General features: G+C 38.6%; 3 protein-coding genes across 4 annotated transcripts; 1 reads left to right on the top strand and 2 right to left on the bottom strand.

The window, feature by feature from the left end:
- The first annotated feature begins 846 nt into the window (after positions 1 to 846).
- Positions 847 to 4,945, top strand: LOC133738791 (auxilin-related protein 1). Its single transcript, XM_062166412.1, has 9 exons — positions 847 to 1,702; positions 2,158 to 2,411; positions 2,487 to 2,695; positions 2,774 to 2,909; positions 3,005 to 3,102; positions 3,572 to 3,637; positions 3,833 to 3,922; positions 4,087 to 4,263; positions 4,583 to 4,945. Exons 1-9 carry the CDS (start codon positions 1,062 to 1,064, stop codon positions 4,619 to 4,621), a joined length of 1,710 nt encoding a protein of 569 aa, XP_062022396.1. The 5' UTR covers positions 847 to 1,061; the 3' UTR covers positions 4,622 to 4,945.
- Positions 4,946 to 9,514: 4,569 nt separating this feature from the next.
- LOC133736948 (amino acid permease 3-like) lies at positions 9,515 to 12,774 on the bottom strand. Of its 2 annotated transcripts, none has more exons than XM_062164562.1 (7): positions 12,620 to 12,774; positions 11,608 to 11,725; positions 11,283 to 11,516; positions 11,075 to 11,168; positions 10,752 to 10,966; positions 10,488 to 10,627; positions 9,515 to 10,405 (listed from the first exon to the last, which is right to left on the bottom strand). In XM_062164562.1, exons 1-7 carry the CDS (start codon positions 12,623 to 12,625, stop codon positions 9,752 to 9,754), a joined length of 1,461 nt encoding a protein of 486 aa, XP_062020546.1. In that variant the 5' UTR covers positions 12,626 to 12,774; the 3' UTR covers positions 9,515 to 9,751. The 2 variants fall into 2 exon arrangements, with proteins under 2 accessions (XP_062020546.1, XP_062020547.1); XM_062164563.1 differs by lacking the exon at positions 12,620 to 12,774 and adding an exon at positions 11,871 to 12,182.
- A 2,139-nt stretch (positions 12,775 to 14,913) lies between these two features.
- On the bottom strand, positions 14,914 to 17,809 carry LOC133740033 (amino acid permease 3-like). The gene is made up of 7 exons (XM_062167862.1): positions 17,684 to 17,809; positions 16,949 to 17,063; positions 16,539 to 16,766; positions 16,332 to 16,425; positions 16,023 to 16,237; positions 15,791 to 15,933; positions 14,914 to 15,700 (listed from the first exon to the last, which is right to left on the bottom strand). The coding sequence occupies exons 2-7, from the start codon at positions 17,061 to 17,063 to the stop codon at positions 15,041 to 15,043; spliced, it is 1,455 nt and encodes a 484-aa protein (XP_062023846.1). The 5' UTR covers positions 17,684 to 17,809; the 3' UTR covers positions 14,914 to 15,040.
- Positions 17,810 to 21,557: the final 3,748 nt, after the last annotated feature.

Here is a 21,557-nt window from a genome sequence, read left to right as displayed (position 1 = left end):
TACTTTGTACTTGTTTGTAAAATCATCATGACATCATCATTAACTTCGCAAGTGAAAGACCAAGCCCAAAATCAGGAGAGGCCTAAGAATCTAGTGGTTCTTAGAACAATCATTTGTTGGAGATAGTGTGAGTAGTTATACTTCTGAGGCCTGTGTCATTAAGGTAGAAGCATTATCGGAGGATGAAATTAGAGGTCACAACGGGATCAAATTCCGGTTAGAGGTGACCAGACCGACCGTCGATAGACTCGTCCTCATTGGTGCCTGAAGACGAAAGTTGGCATCAGCACTTCACCAGCTTGCTCAAATCACCAGCTTGCTCAAAAGGACACTCATACTCTGGGACTGTAAGTCACGAATTTGTGCAATTGGAACACTATGTAGTTTATATCACTATTCAATGATCGTTATAATGAAATGATTAATGTGACTAAGTTTGCACTCAGCTGTGAGTGGACTGGAACAATTATCATGCTAGTTGTACAGAGCTGTATCAATGGAATTCCAAGTTGTCCTCATGAAATTTCCCTTTGTGCCTCTTTTCTTATTTCACCTCCATTATTGGAGGTTGGATGCTTTAATGAAAATATGTAAATGACCTGTAACATATTCGTTAAGATTGAAAAATTGTAGAGCAAACTACAGTTCGACCAAAATACAAAAAAAAAAAAAAAAAAAAAAACGCAATTGGGTGTTATTTTTCTGTTTATTTCTTTTTTATTGCAACTAATTCACTTCTCTAACATTTCGCAACAAAACACTGGACCGAATTTCTCACCGACAGTGACACTTCTTTGTAATTTTCTATTTAAAAGAACACCTAATAATTGTGAAAAACCCAAAAAAAAAAAAAAAAAAAAAGACCAAGAATTTGATTGCTCTTGGTGGCATAGGTCGTGGTCCGCCACTTACAAATTTGCTCCAAAACAGAGATACCCAGATTCCCATCTTCATCCAAATCCCCCGAAAACGATCCAAGCTCGCATCTTTTTCTTCTTCCCTCAATACCCAATTCCCGCCAATTCGTCCCCAATCGCACCCACTTTCAATCCCTTTCGAACATGGACGAATTCGGTGTTTTGACGGAGAGGTTTGGCCTGAAACGGCAAGGCAAATCGGCGCCGATGGCCGCATCCAGAAGAGCAACACCCACCAACAACCCCCAAACGACGTCGTATGCATCCTCCTCAAGATCTTCCGCTAATTCCAATTCCAATTCCAATTCCGCCTACGCTTCTTTTCTCGACGATCAAACCGGCTTCTTCTCCCAATCGAGCTCTACCCAAAACACGGCCGGCTCCGGCGGATTCAACGATTACGTCGGAATCTTCGGCGGCGGAGTCACTAGACCCGCACATCAGCAATCCCAAGGCTCCGACTTTAATTTGGATTCCATGTTTTCGGGTTCGGGTGCCAATACGTCGTCGTTTGACGACGGCTTTGATGTGTTTGGGAGCTCCGGTGGTTCGGTTAATAGTAATGTGGAGGAAGATGACTTTTTCGGGTCGTTTTCTTCGGCTTCGAAACAGAGTGCAGCTCCGAGCAATGACCTGCTGGGTGATCTCGGTGGAGTAGCAAGGAAATTGCAGAGTACGAGCAATAGTAATAGAAATGGGAATACGACCGGAACGCCGGCGAACAATGCAGCTGATTCTGATGATTTGTTACCTGGCTTTGGTGTTAGCAATGCTTCCAATAGTGGGTATGTATTTTCTGAGCAAATGCCAGATGGGTTAATTAGCTCTGTTTTATGTTTATGCTATTTTGATTGAAAGTTGCTTTGATAAGTGATAGTTAAGCTGCTCCTTGTGACTAGTTTAATCATTGATGTTTAGGATTTAGGTTTTTAGCTTTGTTTCTAGTCCAGTTTTAATTATTATGGATGTGCCGTTTTAGTCTGAAGTCTGTCTCAGCATAATGCATTTACTTTCTCTGATTCTTCATGAGCTACATTTGGAAGAACAATGGAAATGTTGCTTGTTACGATGCGTGTGGGTATTGATTTGATCTAAGACATGGGTATGTGAGATCAGGGTTGCATTTTATATGAATATTTGTGTATAGGGATATCATTATGTGATTACAAGTTTCTATATTTGTTATTCACGTGGCTAATTGATGCAGAGTTTCTCATTTGAGTGCTTCTTTTTTGTTCAGAACTTACACAGACGAAAGTCGTACTCAGCAATCAACTGTTAATTCAACTAAGTCAAACTTCAGTTCACCAATGGATGACCCTTTTGTGGTCTTAGAATCAGTTTCAAGTTCGACACCAGCAGATTCCTTAGATTATCTTTCAGAACTGGAACAATTCAGTAAGATGAGTAATTCTGGAGGCGCGAACCAGGGTGGTTCATCAAATAGTTCTACAAAACTGAAAGCGCCCCCAAAACCAGCTCAAGTTTCAAAGGGTGAGAAAGGTTCCTATGCTTCCTCGAGTTAGAAGGAAATTACTTTTATCCCATAATAATTTTATGAACTTGCAGAAAGGAGCTCTGGTGTGTCTTCTATAGATGATCTTGAGAAATTTGCCAGTGCTGGGGTGCCAAATAGTGCTCCCAGAGTTCCTTCTCGTAACGAAGGGGTAGAATCCTCAGCCACTAGACATGGTAAATCAAGTGGAGATGATCTAGATTTCATGTTGAGCACAGGTTTTCGATCTAGCAGTGTACCGAAGTCAAGGGTTAAAAATGCGGTGAGGAGCATAGTTTTGTAAATATGCTATTTTTCAACACCAGTGGATATGTTAGTTCCTTACTGATGCAATTTCCAGGACCCAATATTTGATGCACAGACGGACAACAGAGGAGGGCCTAGGCCCCAAAGGACATCTTCTAGGACCTCAGGTAGCATGAAGAAGTCCCCTTCTGCAAGTGGTATCTTTGATGACCTCTTTTCAATGGATGGAGGTAATTAATTATTTGGTTCAACTTCACATGCAGCAATTATGTATGTTATTTTCTTTCTTCATACTGATTTCTATGATGTTTTTTGTTTGCATCAGCTTCCCCAATGGTTGCAGAATTTGAGGAAGTTGACGGTGAAAGTGAAGAAAGACGAAAAGCCAGATTGGGACGGCACCAGAGAACAAAGGAACGCGCGGTTCGTGTTTTTCCCTCTTATCACGTTTTTGTTTTTCATTTTGCCTTTTTTATTATTTATTTTTTTCTCTCTCTCTGTTTGATGAGTGCCAGTGATTCATAATGTACTGGTTCGACCATATATCTAAGAGTCATCTTACCGTCCATGACTTCTTTTGTTCTTCTCTCCCTCAATCAAGCAGTCCAGGGTTGACCCCCTTCACCATTATTAGTTCCTGCACTGCCTATGCGACCTGAGAATGTTAGCAACTTAACATTATGTTTGCATCAATTACAGAGTCATAAGTTACTTGACCAGCGGTTGACTGCTTTTTAGCCTTCTGTCAGTTACTTTGATGCTAGATTTCTAGTACATAGAAAATGTTTCTGTGGAGAGGTGTTTGACTCTATCAATCTTGATGTAACTTCTGGATTAAATTCTATTTATGTTCACCTGGCACAATTTGATGGTTTGAATTGTCATTATTCAGTTGCAAGCAGTGGCAGATATGAACCAACGCGATTTGCGTACTCAGCAGGAGCAGGAAGAGAGGCGTGTGAGTAGTCTCTTGATGTGTTTTTAGGGATTATATGTAGGATGATTCTTTATAAATTGGTTGATTTCTATCTCAAAACTTAAATTTTTTTTCTAAATAATCCCTGTATATGACTTTCTAATCTATTTGCGTTTCTTTATGTCATCATACCTTGTATACTTATTAACTTAATTATATCATCATTTCATTCTGCAGAGAATTGCTGAGGCTATGGATGCTAAAATAAAGGGATGGGCTGCAGGGAAAGAAGGGAATATGCGTGCACTATTGTCTTCATTGCAATCCGTATGTAATTTTACTCAATAGTATGCTATGAATGTTTTGCATTATAATTATTATTATTATGGGGGGGGGGGGGGGGGGGGGGGGCGTATCTTGCATCTTTAAACATGAACCTTTCAACTGACAACTACTTTTTTTTTTTTTTTCGTTTCTGGTATGATGTACAGGTTCTTTGGCCTGACTGTGGATGGGAGCCAGTTTCACTCACAGATTTGATTACTTCTGGTTCAGTTAAAAAGGTTTACAGAAAGGCCACATTGTGTGTCCATCCAGATAAGGTTCAACAGAAAGGAGCTAGTCTTCAACAAAAATATACTGCAGAGAAGGTTTTTGATATTCTTAAGGTAATCCTTATGATCCCACCAAATATTTCATAGCACTATTGTGTTTTATTTATTTAGGACCTCATCATTGGTGGCTTCTTCACGGACTTGTCTACTTGCAAGATTTTGATGATTGAATTCTCTTTAATATTCAAAATTACTATCCATAATATATAAATATCTTTGTTACTCTTTTTCATAGTTACTCTGCCATAATTCCTCGATAGTGAAAAGACTGAAAACAAATTGAAATCTGTCCTTCTTTCTAAAGTGATGCCTATGTTGAAGTAGTTATGTAATTGTTTTTATGTTTTATGAAAATGGTTTCATACTGAAACAGGAAGCTTGGACCAAGTTCAACAAGGAGGAACTTTCTTAGTATTTGTGATGATTTATTCTTTGAGCTTCCATTTAACATTAATGAGAGGCTCCTCCATTGGGAAGGAAGATGCATATGTTGTGCGAGTAGAAATGCTGGTCTGAAGCTGTAAAGCGTCACGGGATGAATTTTGCTTCTGTTTTCTTTTACAAATTTACAAGGACTTCATTTATTTATTTTTGTAAAATCATCAGTAAGGAATACTACTTTTCTTGGCTTTGTATATTAATAGTAGTTTTCACACGGAGGTTGTTATTAGAGTGGATACATTTACGGAGGTCCCTTATAGTCATGATATCGAGCCCTGCTTCAGTTTTTCCTTCCCACCTTTGGCATTTGCCCCCTCTCCCACTCATTCATTTTGGTGATCATCATGTTATGTGTGTCTTGTTTCTCTGCTGTACCTATGATGAAACTGGATCAAACTTGGGACCTATATATATATATATATACATTTGTATGATAATTCTTTTGGAAGAGAAAAGCATATATAGTTCATGTTCTTTGAATCTTTTTTGTGTCTGCAATTACAAGATAACCTTAATGTCCAGAGTACATCAGTAAAAATTGTCGGGAGCGAAAGTACTATGGTATTGAGGAGTCTTGAGACTCCAAAGTTGGGAACAATTAGACTAGTTTGTTATTAGTGATGTGCTCCACCCAAATTGTTGACCTTAGTAGTACCTTACAGGTCCGCGCTTGGGAGTTATTATTGTGGATCACTATCTTACATGTGGTGGTCTAAGTCAATAGTGTAAAAGTACATAAATTGACACCCTTATTGATAATTTAACCTAAATCAAAAGTATTTCACACGCGAGTAAGAGAATTAGCAACCATATTACATTCTCAGTATACACGAATATTTAACTTGACAAGTTCAACTTCCCGAAACCAACGTTTTCACTGTTTTGAATAGATAGCTATCTGTGTAGTCCTCTCGAAATAATCTCACACTCACCACAAGAGAGCCTCTGATTCAACAATATAACGACAATTATATTTGATTTTCTTTCTTTAAGTTTTCGGTACGATTAAGTTAGTACGCAACAGAGGCTTATAAGAAAAAGAAAAGGTTGAAAAGCTACTTGACCAAAATGAAATCCCACCAAAAAGGGTGAATACAATACATCAATTCCGTCTTAGAAGTTGGAATAAACCTATGGCCTATGGGAGATCGCCCTTTTAGAACTGCCTGAGTTTCTACGTCTTGAGTTTATAGGGTTGGAAGAGTTAGAAGTTGATGGAGAAGCTACAAGTTCCTTATTTGGGAGGGAGGCCCAAAAGGACAGTCTCAGAGCCAGAGCCCGAGCCCGAGCCCAAATCATATCAAACCACCGAGAGGCTCGAGTGTTCGTTTGGGGCTATAGGAATACAATGTCCTTTGTCATAAGTTCTACCAGCGGCGGCTTCCGACTTCCGGCCTTGTCTTCCTAAATCCACATGGGTCTACGGAGCTCCCATTCCGTTTCTGGTTGGTGATCTTAGAAGTCTTCATGACCAATTTCTCTGCTCGATCTGTATGGATTTCATGTTTTTCCTAGAACTCCCTTTATCTTTTCTAGTTTCTTTGGATCGTATTAGGTTGAATTTGAGATCTAATGGCTCAGTGGTTCTGTTTCATCTCGACGTTCGGTAAAATCTTTTTTTTTTTCTTTTCTCTTTTTTTCATTGATTAGGTTTTCCATGAACTCATAGTCGATCAGCTGCAAGACGAGCTTTTGAGCAGGTACCCTATTGGCACTGACAAGGTTGTTCGTCGTCCAAAAACAAATGCAGATGGGTCCGAAATAGATTTGCAGTCTTGTCCTCAGATTTGCGAGCAATGGATCGAGAGAGTCTATAAGGTAAATTCATTTACGTACGTACTGCTCTGCATTGCTAATGTTGGTAGCTGGAGTCTGGAGATCGCGTCCATGCATGCATGATGCATGTTAATTTGCTATTGCTATTTTGAATTAATGGAAATCGATTCCTTTTAGTGCGGGCAGGAGATTCGGGTGAGACGGCGAGAGCAGCTCAACATAACCGTGTTCTGCGGTTCCTTTGTGGTATTGAGGTGCAGGCGTGCGGCTCCATGAGCAAGAGAATGATAATAGCTCTACCGGTGGTTTTATTAGGCCTCGGCACGAGCTGAGCCCGTTATGTATTTCACTTGGCCTGGAATCGAGCCCGAACAGTTCGAGTCGGGCCCATATTAAGGACTGGGAAGGCCCGGACCGTTTACAAACGGGCCGGTCTTTCGGGCTTTCGGGCCCAAATATGAATTTCTGGAAAATACATACTTTCAGGCTTTTCAAGTTTTCCTGCTAATCATGGAGAACTTGTTTCTTAATTAACAAAACTTGTACTGTTAAATCAAAGTATCAAACAACAAACCAGAAGAAAGAAGTTCCTAAAAAGCCATTAATAATCAAATAACCATGATGGCTTAATGTCATGGAATCACAATCACATTTAACAAGTCACAATCACAATCACAATGACATTCGAGACTGTTTCGAATCCTCCCTCTTTCTCTTTGCTGTGTCCACCTGACTTGAAGCCGCCTCACTGCCATCAGTAACCGCAACGCCACCAGTCGTTGCACCTCTATCAATCGCTGCACCTCCCTCAGTCGCTGGATTCGCCGGCACCATCTCGGTCCCAGAAATGGCCATTTCGAATTGGATATTGGACGGCTGGACGCAATAGAAGCTATAGACGAATTGATCGAAGCTTGTTTTGGAAATACGCTGAGATTGGAAATCTAAAATTGGGGGTTTTAACTTTTAGGGTTCGAACAGCAAAGAGGCAGAGAGATGAGGACTGAGGTCGTGCTAAACGAGGGTATTCCAATTTTCCTCGAAACGAGTCATTTCGGTGATCACATACGGTCAAATTCACAGTATACCCAAATAACTAACCTATCACAGAGGGACACATGGCACTATGGGTTATACGGGCTCTTATTTGGGCTTTTACACTGCTGACATCTCAGGCTCGGGACCGGCCCATTTATTTCATAAACGGTCCGGGCCTTAAATTTTAGTGTTTTTTTTTCAAAAGCTCAGCCCGAACCCGACTGTCCGGACCGGTTTTTGGGTTAAAATGCCCAGCCCTAGGTTTTATTTTCAATGATTCCCCTTGGTCGTTTCCTTTTAAGTCCACTACAATAGTTGACCCCTCTCGAGGGGATTTATTTCAAAATCCCCTCTGCCCTTGTTCGCTTCCTTGTCCTTGTGTTTTGCACTTTTTCATATGTGCAGTAAAGAAGCACTTTGGCATAATGCATATAGTTTTGAAGCATGAGCAATTTGTAGAAGTCTATCAGTATGGATCCATTTTCCTATCCCGGTGGCTAAAGTGGGAGAAATATCGGAAAGTAGGTTTACAATAAGTTGATTAGACATTCTCCTGAATCTTAGAAATTATATTTTGGTTCCCCGTTGCCATTAAAGTACGTACCAACTCTCTTTTAGAAAACAAAGGGACACTTCAATTTGTTTCTTTAATCTTCGCCTACCAGCAAAGGCAACTCACCAAAGGTCAATAGTGGTTTACAGTGTTACCAAAGAAAAGTGAAAATCTATAATCTACAGCAGCATCCATGGTAAAGCAAAGGACCTACCACTTGCCGTCCACAGTCCTCAGCTGGCGGCCCGGAGCAGCGGACTTCCCACTAGCTTCGATCACATAGTATGTTCATTTGTTAATAATGATATCTTCTTATGATATATTATATTGTCGAAGTGTGAATAAGAAAAGATACATTAAAATTTATATTTCCAACTCTTCACCCCAATGAAAGTTAATTTAGGCATTGACAATGTAGATGAATGGACAGCAGTACAGCACTAGTTCAGGCATCATCATCACCAAGAACTATGTTTCCTTACCCTTCTGATATTTTTAACTTCAAAGAGTCAGGATTTTCATGAGCACAGCCATTATCTAACTTCCACCCTTCTCATACCCTTTTGAATTTTCTAGAGAATCTATCTATATCCATCCAGAATCCAGATCGAACTTTTAGTTAAACTAATCCCCTTTTGCTGTTCAATAGAAACGTGCGCGCAATATCAAAGTTTAAAGGAAAACGTACACTTGTTTACTTTAATATAGCAATATGTGCATAACTTGTGCTAATTCATTGCATTTCTAAAAGCCATTAGGAAACAAGGCAGAAGTTCTTGCAGCACGGTGATTCTGTTCATGTGGGACTCTGAATTCAATTCTTTATTGTGATGATGCCACTTGATGTCAGTCTAGAGATATCAGGATCAAATTCCCGCATTTGTGGTCAGTTGAATCTTTTCTCTACCCACAAATTATAGTGACGGGGTTGGGAAATTAGCTTGACACACAAGTAATCAATCATTACTCTTTTAATGGGCATATCAACCTAGCTAGCTAGCTAAAGCCAGGTGACTTTGTTAGGTTTGGTTATTAGGTAAATGGGTTTCTTGACCACCCATTTTCATATTAAGTGGAAGTCAATGATTCTTTGATCTTTGGTGCTGTTATTAGTTGTAACACAAAGTGACAAAACCATCTATAACTCCATCCTCACAGAGAGGTCTTTCACAACAGTATCATTTAGGTCCTAGGAACCTAGCGTCTCAAGCTGAGAAGAGTAACATCTGATAAGTATCTCATCTTATGGCCTGTCACATTCTCTCAAATCTGCAGCACATGGAGATTGAAAATTGGACGGCTCACATTCACCCTGTTAATTCTTTCTTTTTAGTGGGGGGTTTAAAATTTTGCTCTCTCACTCAGTGGTTCCTATGAAGATACAATTTTTATTTATATATATATATATTTTTTTAAATGGAAATTGAAGTGGTTGGGCAATCTAATTGATGAAATGGAATTCATTTTGATCCAGAATTGTTAATTGTGTCAAGAAAATAGGGAAAATAACTTGGGAATACTCTTCATTGATTCCGGAGAAATACTTACATGGAAAGGCCTTCACTTGAAGACAGTAAAAAACAACACAGATACAGAACAACAAACACTAACATCACATCACCAATTGAAGCTTTAGTTATATGAACATGAGGAGGAATTGTCCCTAATGACCAACTCTCTTTCCTTGATTAAGGAACTGCTAATTAATGATGAAATTGGTTAACTCTTGACGAATCAATAGCTGGTCTTGAATGGCTTGTAGATCTTGAGGTCAGAAATCACCCCAGCAATTGAGCCAGCAGCAGCAGCTATGGTTATTATAAGGCAAGCAACACTTAGGATTTGGAGGCAAAGCCATCTTGTGCTCCACTTTGGTATCCTCTTCTGCACAATGTACATCTCAACTGGGAAGTAAACAGTCAATGGCCAGAATCCCAAAGCTCCAAGAAGTCCAACCACATCATTAAAGAATGGGAGGAGCATAGAGATTACAGTGGTCACAATCACAAAGGCAGTCCTCCACACCAATCTGAAGAGGTTAAGATTGCAATGGCCAAGACCGGGAATTGGGATTTTGATTTCTCTTGAGATAAATTCGCTCTCCGGATACCTTTTCGCTGCTGCTTTCTCAACAAAGGCAAATAAGGGTTGGCAGTAAACTTGGTATGCACCAACAAGGTGGACTACTATAGCAACGTTGGCAATGTCTAAGAGCCAATATGGGTTATAGAAGCCAAAACCAGTGAGCAAGTTTCCAGGGGATAAGTCTCCAAAAGCAGCATAGCCCATGCAGCCACATAGCATGTAGAAAAGGGTTGTCACTGCAACACTAATTATAGTGGCCTTCTTCATTGTCTTGGCTTCAGATGGTGGAGATCTAACTGTGTCCTGTTATGCACTATTTGGTTAGTTACATGCATAATTCACTATGAAATATAATAATTATGCTCTGGGTAAAGGAGATATATACCTGAATTTCAATCAAAATAAGAGAGTAAGAGTAGGCAAAAGCTATGTCACCAAGAGCTTGGAAGCTCCTCCACATCTTTTGGGTTTCAGTCACAGTGCCAATGCTTATTCCGGTCATACTTCCCATGATTGTTCCAGTTTCTAATAATTAACAACCACAAAAAAAAACAAGTTTGAGTCAGTTTACAAGATCAATTTAATCATGCAAGCAACTAATTTCAGATTTGAAAGTATGGTAGCAATAGCATAGAGCTAAATATTGTACCTGCAACTTTAGCAATTCCAAGGGCAAGTCCAATTGTGGAGTAAGTGAAGGACATGACTGCAGCAACAATGGAAAGCCACCACAACTGATCAAAGTCTGGAATCTGAGAGAATATAATTTCTGCTATGCCAAATGCAATCATGTAGGGGTTGCTGTTGACATGGCATGGAGCTTTTCCACCACTTTTGTGGAAGCAGTTAGACCTCTTGATTGCCCTGTTTATTTGTCACCATTAGCCGAGTAAATTATTTCAAGTAAAACGGTAAATTCTTAATTTAGCCCAGATTACATGACCAAGTTCATGATTTGGTTCAAGGACTTACATCATGCTAATAGATGATGCTATAGTGTATCCAATGGCAACTCCAAAAAGGTTAAAGTACTGAACATATCCACAAATCTTGACCTTAGCTCCACCTGAGAAATGAGATTACCACGATAAAGATTTGAACTTTACAACTTCTGAGAAAAAGACTCGACCTTTTTCATAATTAATATGCCAGAAGATAAAAACTACTGTTTAAAATTTACCTAGGTTAGATTGAACAGCATCCATGTAAGTGTAGTTCCTTTTTCCAGTGTCAGGATCATTGGAGCGGTAGCAAGCAGAGAGCAGAGTTGAAGTGTAGTAAGTCACCAAAGAGAACAAGAACATCACAGCAGGGCCAGCCACCCATCCAAGCTGAGCTATGGCCCAAGCCAAGGATAGAACTCCAGACCCAATTACAGCAGTAATTATGTGAGCACTTGCAGTCCAAACAGTTCCTGTTTCATGGTTTATGAAAGAATTACCACCCAATCTGCCATAGAGGCTAATACTTTAGCATATTTACAGTGCTGGATAAGCAAAAGTTACCGGTTCTTTTGAGACGGCCATCATCATCAAAGCACTTGGAGCCTCCCTGTGGCGGCATATTGACTGAGACATCAAATACTTGGTTGTGTTGAAGCATCTGGTTCTTGTTATCACCCATCTTTTACAAAGAGAAACCAACACAGAACAGGAGCGTTTTAAATTATGTAATATGCAGAGCTAAACAAGTCCTACTGTTTAAGAAAGAAATGGGTCTTGTTCCTCAGTGGAACCGAGGCTAGTTATGAGCTTTGCTCAGTTCTTACCACACACAAAACAAGAATCACAGAATCACAAAGACCCCAAAATGAAGTCTCTGCTTCGAGCAAAATGGCAGTGGGAGAGTGAGTGAGTGTCTAATGCTTGCTTGCTTAGTGAATTGAATTAGATGTGCAAAATAGGAATGGGGGTGGGGTGTATATAGCCGTTTGAGACACGAAGGTTCCCAGTACCATCCACGTGGCTTAATACACCAAATAAGCACCGATGTCCCAATTCTTTTGGTGGTGTACCAACTTGACTAGTCTCCTCCTCTGTTCTTAGATTTCCAAGATCGTTCCCGACCTTTGATTTTTATTGACCCACCACTCACCACCCGAACACTCTCACGCTCTCTCCTTTTCAACACCAACACGTAATTTCTATATTGTTCGGAAAGGCCAGTCTCCAATTAGTAGGAGAAGCAGCTGTTTAGGGAAGACTCTGTTTTGGTGATAAGTTATGACACTTCAAAAGTGTCATGTTTACACGTCATGCCTTTGGTTTAGATGGTTGGGCATCGACCAAATGTTAGTCCATGAAAACTACATGCACAATGTGACATATCTACCGAAATATCTTCGTACCCGACTGGCCGACTACCAGTACTTAATAATGATGTTCGATATAAAGAATTCGTGTTAGAATTCGTTTATGAATTATTGATGGGCGGTTTGATAACATGACATATCTATAATAGCTGAAATTAAAAAGACTTCTACATATTGAAATACCAAAGCTAAATGAAGAGCCTTACCGTCATTATTTGGATATGATTTCCTCTTTGTAATGAAATTAAGCTCACAGCAGCAACTGTATTAAAGGAAATATGGGAGATGGGTATTACTTTGTTGCTGTGCTTCTCTTGGATGAACCAACCTTCCTTATATAGTAGAGCTGAGAGCTACTAAAACCAGTAGTTTAGTTTAATCAATCTTCTTTAAAATACCACCTTACAAATCAGAATAAAAGAACTCCCACGTGTGAGGCTTGACATCCATCCCTTACTGCAAAAGAGAATAATGAATATGGTTCTCTCCCATAATTCATAAATAATAATTCCCAGAACACCAAAAGATGGAAGAAAGCCACTCAGAGCATATTGTTTACCAGTCAAGGTTTTCTTTCGAGTGATTGTGAATTTGTGATATTAAAATAAGGGATATATGCATACTCATAGTGTTGGAACCAAGACCCCACCAGGTGATCAGCCACACTCGCTCGATTTTGGGGTGGAATTTTAACATCTTATTGGACAGATGAAAATATACCAGGGACTAAATTTTGGAATATTTGTACGAGTGATCTTGGTAAATATATTGAACTTCTTTGAGTCTTCAGGGAAAGCATGTTTCAGAATTGACTGGCTCAAAGAATGGAACTATCAGAAGTCAGTCTCAATGGTTTTTGGATATAAAGGCAAACCCAGTATGAATTTTCAAGGGTCTGAGGCAACCCAGATAGCAATTTGATCATTATCAGCGCGCTATTCAGCTTTGTGAGCCTAGTTGTGTGTGGACGTTTTTAAGAACTTAATTCCTTTCGATTGGTAGTTGTCTAACTTTCATAAAGGGAATAAGACAAAACAAAACCTCAATGAGATTAAAAAGAAAAAGAATAACATTTTTTTCATAATAAAAAAACTTATGCATTTCATTAAGCAAAAGAAAAGATTATAATAAGTTTTTTTTTTTTCAATAAAATCAAGAAGGGATTGGTTGATTTATATGGTGGCTGAGGACGACGTGATCGGTGGTGAACCGGGTTCCCCTTTGGCGGCAAGGATTGCAGCTGGGCTGCAGTTAGACTGTGACGGTGATGATGGTGATCTTTCTCCTATGTTGGACGGCGGCGAAGGGAAAGGTTGTGGCGGCAGTGGTGGTGGTGGTCCTGTTAGGCATGGCGGCTGTTTGGTCACTAGGAATGCTAGGGTTTGTCTCTGGGCTCTAGGACTGTTGGGCCTGGAGTGGACGTACTTCTGCTCATGGTTGGAGTCTTTGGGCTTGCTTTTGGACGGTGGACTTCCTTTGTGCTGTATGGGTCTCTTGCTGGGCTATGTTTGATTGGAGATTCTCAATTTGGGCTACTCTGATGAATGAAGATGGAGTGGATGATGATACGTCATCCTCTACTCCTAATTTTATTTAATTTTTGTTCTTGGTCGCAGAAACCAGTAGCTCTGAGGGTTTTTTATTCCTGCTTCGGAGTTTCTAGGTTTTTGTTTGAAATAATGGCGTGTGGACTTTCTAAAAGGTGGGTGTATTGGGTGTATACTGGGTTTTTGTTCTTGTTTAGAATAGAAGTCTTCTGTCGACCCCATAAGGATGTTTCGTTTTTGTACTGCTTGCTGAATCTATATAATGGACTGACCTCTTTTGATCAAAAAGAAGGGACTGAGAGCCTACTTCTAGCCAAACGTACTCCCTGCATAATGAAAAGTATAACTTGCATTAACATGTGCTACACAATCACATTTGCGCGGTTTGAAAAATCTTGATCATAAAATTTTTAATGTTAGACCAATTACTTTTTCAATGTGAGATTTTTTTTCAATCTCTTATCTTTTTGTACGAAAAATAAATATACATGAAAAACCAAAATCCCTCATACATCGAACAATATATGGAACAAAAGAGTAGTACTAGCTTCAACATGGATATTGTCAATGTTGAGAAATCCTGATGTCACAAACTAACTAAACCATCTCCCGAGTCCCGCCACAAAATTCGTTTCATGAAGAACATGATTGAATTAGATAGTGTCAAAGGGAGGATTGTGGCTAGGAAGCAAATGTCTCTAATGGTGGAACGAATTAATTCACATGATTTTTAATGATAAAAATTTCGTGAGAGAAATAATTTGAGCGTTTGGGATTAGTAGGTCATGAAGCATCATTTTCTGTTAGATCTGACGCAGTCTAGGGCAATCATCGGATGGTGTAGAGTCTGTGTCTCTGTCAGTGGAGGTTTAACAATCTGCACTATCAATGGTTCGTAGTAAGGTACCATAACCAATCAATATGTTTGATGAAAAAACAACTCAGCTGGACCAAGAAACTATTTCAAAACATTAAACTTAATAGGGTTTCTTTTGCCACAGTTCTTTTTTGCACTGGGAAATACTTAAGTTTTGATTTTGGTGAATAGCATGCATAGCTGAAAAGTAAAGCTCTGCAAAATCAAGAGCTGGTCTTGAATGGCTTGTAATCTTTGAGACTTTCAATCACACCGGCAATCGAGCCAACAGCTGCTAGTAAAGCTATAATTAGCACAGAAAGACTTAGAGTTTGGAGGCAAAGCCATCTTGTGCTCCACTTTGGTATCTTCTTTTGAGCAATGTACATCTCCACAGGGAAGTAAATTGTCATTGGCCAGTACCCCAAAGCCCCAAGAAATCCGACCACGCCGTTGAAGAACGGGAAGACCATCGATAACACAGTGGTTGCAGTCACATAAAGTGTCCTCCAGACTAGTCTAAAAAGGTTAAGCTTGTAAGGCTTGAAACAAGGGATGGGGATTTGGATTTCTTTTGTGATGAAGTGGCTATCTGGGAAAAGCTGTGCCGCTTTTTTCTCAACGAATGCGTAAATGGGCTGGCTGAAGACTTGGTATGCTCCAACAAGATGGACAACTATGGCAGCATTGGCCAGGTCAATGACCCAATATGGGGCTAAATCTCCGAAGCCTTTACCGGTGAGGAGGTTTCCGGGGGCTAAATCTCCGAAACCAGCATAACCGAAGCAACCACACAAAATGTAGAAGACGGATGTGATTGCTAAACTAATTTTACTGGCCGTCTTCATTGTCTTGGCTTCTGATGGTGGAGATTTAACTGTGTCCTGCAATAGTTACATACTATATGTTTTAGTTAAATGTATAATTCACGGTTAAAAAGTAGTAACTATGGGAATCTCAAAGGAGATATAGACCTCAATTTCAATGAGGACTATAGCAAATGAGTAAGCAAAAGCTATGTCACCAAGTGCCTGGAAGATCCTCCATATCTTTTCGGTTTGAGTCACATGAATTCCAATGCGTACTCCAGTAAGAGTTCCCTTCATTGTTCCACTTTCTGGTAATTTTCGAGCAGAAAAATAAGGCTGGGTTAATTTTACTAATACCGTTCTAGTCCTAAAAAGTCTGTGATTAGTATATTTGTACCTGCAACTTTAGCAATTCCAAGGGCAAGTCCAATCCCTGAGTATGTAAATGACATGACTGCAGCAACAGTAGATAGCCACCACAGCTTATCGAAATTTGGAATTTGAGATAATATAATTTCTGTGATGCCAAAAGCAATCATATAGGGATTGCTGTTTACCGGGCATGGTTTTTCTCCACCACTCTTGTGCAAGCAGGAATTCCTTTGTATTGCACTGTTTAATCACATACCAAAAATCCTTTATTAGCCAAAGAATATGTTTTAATCAATTACCAAGCTCTTATTTGGGTTTAAACAATGAGACTTACACCATGCTTATACATGCTGTTATGGTGTAGCCAATGGTGATTCCGAAAAGGTTCACGCGCTGAACTATTCCAAGAACTTTGTACTTAAGTCCACCTGAGAAATTAAAACAAGCACCATGAAGAATGACACTATTTAGAACAGAAGTTCTAAAAAAGACCCAACATTTTCATATGGTCCAAAAGATCAAACTGTTGGCAGAATTTTACCAAGGTGGTTTCGAACAGCAGCCGAGTAAGTAGAGTTTCTTTTTCCAGTGACCGGATCACGATAGCAGGCAACGAGAAGGCATGAAGTGTAGTAGGTCACCAAGGAAAACATGACCATCACAACAGGACCAACAACCCAGCCAAGCTGAGCAATGGCCCAAGCCAATGACAAAACCCCAGAACCAATCACAGCAGTAATTATGTGAGCACTTGCAGTCATAACATTTCCTGGTCCATAAAGCAACACAAGTAATGAGTACAAATTTGAATATACAATCTCACATTGAGAATTATGAGCATGTATCACAATCTATCAATTTCAGGCATCTTCACTTATTGTCAATTGATTTTGAATTATGCTCTAACTTTAACAGGCTACGCAAGATATATAAGTACAAAAAGAAAATTACCAGTCCTTTTGGGACGACCATCATCATCAAAGAACTTGGAGCCTCCATCCATAACTGAGGCATCAAAAGCTGGGTTGGAATGAATATGGTTCCTTGAAGCAGTGTTGTCCTCCATCTTTGTGATAAAGAGAACAACCACAACAACACATAATTAGCCTTTTGTGCTTGGTCATACTCAACCAATTCTTGGAGTAATTTGTATATAATCTCAAAGTTCGTGCAATCATGGAGGCAAAATCTATGAAAACTACGAGTGAAAAAGAAAGAGATGGACCCTTGATTTAATGGATCTGAGCCTGGTAATGAGTCAATAACAGAAACCCACATTATAGTGAGGATGACTAGTGTAATCAGGTTGACTAAATATAATTTGAGCCCAAAAAAAACAGTAATATGTCAAATGGTTTTACTATTTCATTGACTCTAGGAAAATGAAAATCTTCAACCATCAGTAAAATAAAATCCAAAGTTGTCGAGATTTTCAAAATCTCTCCCAAATCCCAATTTTTGCTTCTGCCTGAGTGCCTCAAAGTTCCAAACTCAAGAGAGTCGGATTTGGATTTTCTGCTTGGATTTTATGTGCTAGGATTTGCTTGAATGAATCCTAGCCTTATACTACACATCCAAGGATTATGAATCCATGGTAGAGATCTCATTAACTAATGAAATTGTCCCAAGTAGCTGAAATTGATAAACAGTAGCACTGAAAAACAAAATCTTGTGAAAGATCCTTACCTTTATTATTTGCTGCACTTCTTTCTCTTATGTTTCTGATTTGCTCTATATGGGATTCTCTCTGTTTGGGTAATGCAAACAGAACGGAGACTCTGATTAAGTAGTACCCTATTTTGCAATAACCCTACCCTGCATACATGGTAGAATTTAGAATTACTTTAAAAGCTAGTAATATACAATGTGTCTCATATGTGACCAACTCAGTGTCCAAAATTACCACCTGTAATGTCTTCCATATGATTTCAATATAAATTCATTCCCATAAACAGAGAGAATGAGCATATATATACCAGATTCAATGATTCATGTCATATTACCATATTTACATAAATTACATCATTGACAGGTAAAATGTTGCACCGCAAAAATTGGTAAAGGACAGCAGGAATTTCTAAGAACATTAATTTGCATCCTCGAACAGCATATTCACAACATTCTTAAAGCGCACGTCTAGTTAAATGGATTGAGTAGACACATCGACCCGAAGTCGTGCCTAGTCAACCAAAACTATCAACTCTGGAAGTGAATAATGCAGCTCAATCTAAATTGCATTGTATCGACTTAATAAAAATGCTATACTCACCAAGTTTGCTATGCTCGAGTAGAGGCTCCTCTTGTTGCTTGATGAATTACCTTAAAAAATGTTTGAATGTATTGTTGTGTGATCTTTCTGCAAAAGCACAGTTAGTAGTAGTACTGCTATAGCTTGTTTTATTTAAGCATTTTCAAAGCTATAAATAGAGCGCCTACCAATTGATGAAGTAACCGTCCAAGGTAAATATGCTGCCTATTCTTAGGGCATCGGCATATCATTGAATTAGTCTTGAGAGTGATATGTTCAAGCATTAACTAAAACTGTTTTGGTCTGAGCTTTATCAAAAAAAATTTGGTCTGAGCCAGTCTTAAATTTAAAAGATTATCATTGTGGATAATCATCTATGCTAATTTTTTTCTCTTTTCATAATTATCAATATGCGGGTGTAAATAGCACTAGAATTCACATGTTACTATGTATGTATAGAAAAATTCTTAGATAGAGGCTTCCCCACCACGTGGATATAGGGCAAGCCAATCAGACATCAGAATTTTTTTTCTTTGTTCCGAAACTGCCCCTACTTTTTAAAAGTACAATACCCAAAAGACCCCCCTACTGGAGGTTGATTGGTCTGCCCTATATCCACGTGGTGCGGCTGCCCCACGCAAGTCTCTCTCGTATGTATATATGAACTTATGCAATGGGCCTCTTTTGGACTTTTTTTCTATTATTACGGATTGAGTTGTAAAAATTGCTACATAATAAATCATTCAAATAGCATTAGAATCATAATGGTATAACTATATACGAAACATAAGGTCATAGGGCCAGAGATCAAAACCTAAATATGCGAGGGTGGATGATGAAGGAATCTAAGCGATGATGTAGAATTAATTCCATTTTGTCTCTCATACCTCAACTGATCGACACTGCTCATCATGTAAAGCGCTGTAACTGAAAACCTCCTTGAAACATGAAACTGGTTGAGGTACTTGGAAATTACAGTACACACTTCGAATTGGTCAGATCCTTAGCTTAGCAAGATTGAAGTATTTTAACTACAATTTACTTGAAGAACTTGGCTTTGTATATAGTCTTGTCCTTTGGGTTTGAGCATCTTTTGGTTTTGGACGAATGAATTGGTTTGGATCATGAAGGAAATGAATCTCGTCATATTTAGCAGAGAACTCATATACCTAATTTCCATACCATTTAGGGTAAAATAGTAGATTTTTTGTTCTTTATTGCGAAGGCTTTCATGGTGTCTAGTTAGATTCTATAGCATGTGATCCAAATTTTCGGTTTTTGGATTAGCTCTTACCAAAGTATCTGATTATTATGTATGAGTATATATTATTCTTTTTTGGGTATCCAAACTTTATTGTCGTATATATTGAAAATAAATACGCCAGATTATCAAGAAGATTCAAGTCATTCAACTACTACAACGTAAAGTATAAATCGTACATCTTGCACACATCTTCACCATTTCAACATGTATGTAGCTTACTATAGAACTTAGCACCCAGAACCAATAGAGTGACAATGCGTTTTCCATGCTGGAAGAATACTTCAAAATTAATATGATAAGAATGCTTTTACATGTTGGAAAATTAATATGATAAGAATGCTTTTACATGTTGGTTATAAAGAGGCCAATATTTATTATACATGTTATAAACTAGAGAAAAATATAGAGATAGAAGCGAGAAACAGAATATGGAGAAGGTAGAAGTGTGTATTTCATTCTCATTAGACCCCTTTATATAGGAGTAATGTTTACATCATAAGGACATAACTAATGAGTATTTACAGTGGACAACCACATTTATATAATATTTATAACACTCCCCCTTGGATGTCCACCACTAAATGATATGGTGTTGGACGCGCTTAATGTTGCCTCGTCAAAAACCTTGCCAGGCAACAAAAACCCAGTGGGACAAAAACAACCCTGGTCGAAGGAGAAAAAGAGTACAACGCGCATATGTCCTAGGTAGCATGATTTTGAATGCTCCCCCTGATGAGAATCTCCCCCTGATTTTTGCAAGCTTCAATCATGTATGTAATAAAATACATGCACCATGTATATTAGATATGGTGTGTCGATTACATAGGTGAGACTATGTGTGCTTTTCATAAAGGGGACTCATCATGAATTGTAATTCCTGCAAAAGTTAGGGTAATACCAATAAAACTATAAATCTTACCTCAAGTAGAACCAATTTCATATGCTCAAATTATAGATAAAGATATTAGTTAAAGAATAACAATATAAAGGAACAACAATTGACACATTTACCTTTATACAATATTTCGAGCATTGAAATTTAAGTATGACATACTTAGCCATAGATATCAATTTGTGTAATTGATAATTTCATATAGGCTCAATATGAGCTCTAGATAAATTCATAACTTCGTGGAAGTTAGAATATGTTGCAACATTATGAGCATGATTCGAATTCGATTTCTTAGTCTTGTCATAGTACTCATTGAGGCAATAAGTCACTTTGACCATAATTGAATGAGTATGTATGAGCTTTAGACTTTTGATTCCATGAGTGAGCTTTAAGCTCTTTCACTCATTCATGGACTTGCCTTTGGCAATATGAATCCATTAAGGATTTGGTTAAGCAATATGCTTATAATGACACATAGGATTTGGGGGATTTGCTTTTAGCAATTTGCCTTTAAGATCTTCATAATAATCATGACAACCTGCTATAAGCCTCTCGTCAATATAACAGTTATATGTAACACTGTACTTATAGAAAAGTTGTCGCTTGGAGAAGAATGCCCATGTCTCTATAAAGAGAATTGTGTCATAGTGATTTCAATTCACTTTAGTACACCCTTTGTTATTTTTAGGGTAGATTATAAAGTCCAAGTATATCATCACGTTTACAATATTTAAAATCATTGGAATTGCCTCTTTCCAGTTTGGCCAATAGTATGATTTGTCGACACAATGAAACGTGGTAGTAAACAGCCCTTGATGATATTTAGTAGCTACTACAGATGAGATATCATCAATGATCATCAATTAGAGATCTATCACACATTCAAAATATATGCATGCATTAGCTATAATAAGCTTATTCATATCAGGTACCCATGCCTCTTTTAGGGCATTTGTTGTCTCTCAAGGACAAATTAATTAAAGAATGTGGATCTTTGTATAACCTCATAACGAGTGTTATAGGGCTTGTATAATCTTCCCTTATAGGGAGATTAAAACATTGGACTTGGTGGATATATCCCACATAATGCACGCCGTTACAATAGTGTTTCCTCCCCCTAACGGCGGGAAGACCATCTAGTTTGACCATTCGCAAA

This window comes from Rosa rugosa, chromosome 3 (genome assembly GCF_958449725.1).
Source record: "Rosa rugosa chromosome 3, drRosRugo1.1, whole genome shotgun sequence".
Taxonomy (NCBI): domain Eukaryota; kingdom Viridiplantae; phylum Streptophyta; class Magnoliopsida; order Rosales; family Rosaceae; genus Rosa; species Rosa rugosa.
This window is presented reverse-complemented; position numbering and strand designations above follow the sequence as displayed.

Bases quoted from the DNA above. Each gene is read 5' to 3' on its own strand.
- LOC133738791 (XM_062166412.1), top strand. From the start codon at position 1,062: ATGGACGAATTCGGTGTTTTGACGGAGAGGTTTGGCCTGAAACGGCAA. The intron at 2,696-2,773 runs GTGAGGAGCATA...TGCAATTTCCAG, and splicing joins AGTCAAGGGTTAAAAATGCG to GACCCAATATTTGATGCACA. The intron at 3,638-3,832 runs GTGAGTAGTCTC...TTCATTCTGCAG, and splicing joins AGGAGCAGGAAGAGAGGCGT to AGAATTGCTGAGGCTATGGA.
- LOC133736948 (XM_062164562.1), bottom strand. The intron at 11,169-11,282 runs GTAAATTTTAAA...CTCATTTCTCAG, and splicing joins TGCTGTTCAATCTAACCTAG to GTGGAGCTAAGGTCAAGATT. The intron at 10,628-10,751 runs GTACAATATTTA...GTTAATTATTAG, and splicing joins TGGAATTGCTAAAGTTGCAG to AAACTGGAACAATCATGGGA.
- LOC133740033 (XM_062167862.1), bottom strand. From the start codon at position 17,063: ATGGAGGACAACACTGCTTCAAGGAACCATATTCATTCCAACCCAGCT. The intron at 16,426-16,538 runs GTAAAATTCTGC...TTAATTTCTCAG, and splicing joins TGCTGTTCGAAACCACCTTG to GTGGACTTAAGTACAAAGTT. The intron at 16,238-16,331 runs GTAAGTCTCATT...GTGATTAAACAG, and splicing joins ACAGCATGTATAAGCATGGT to TGCAATACAAAGGAATTCCT.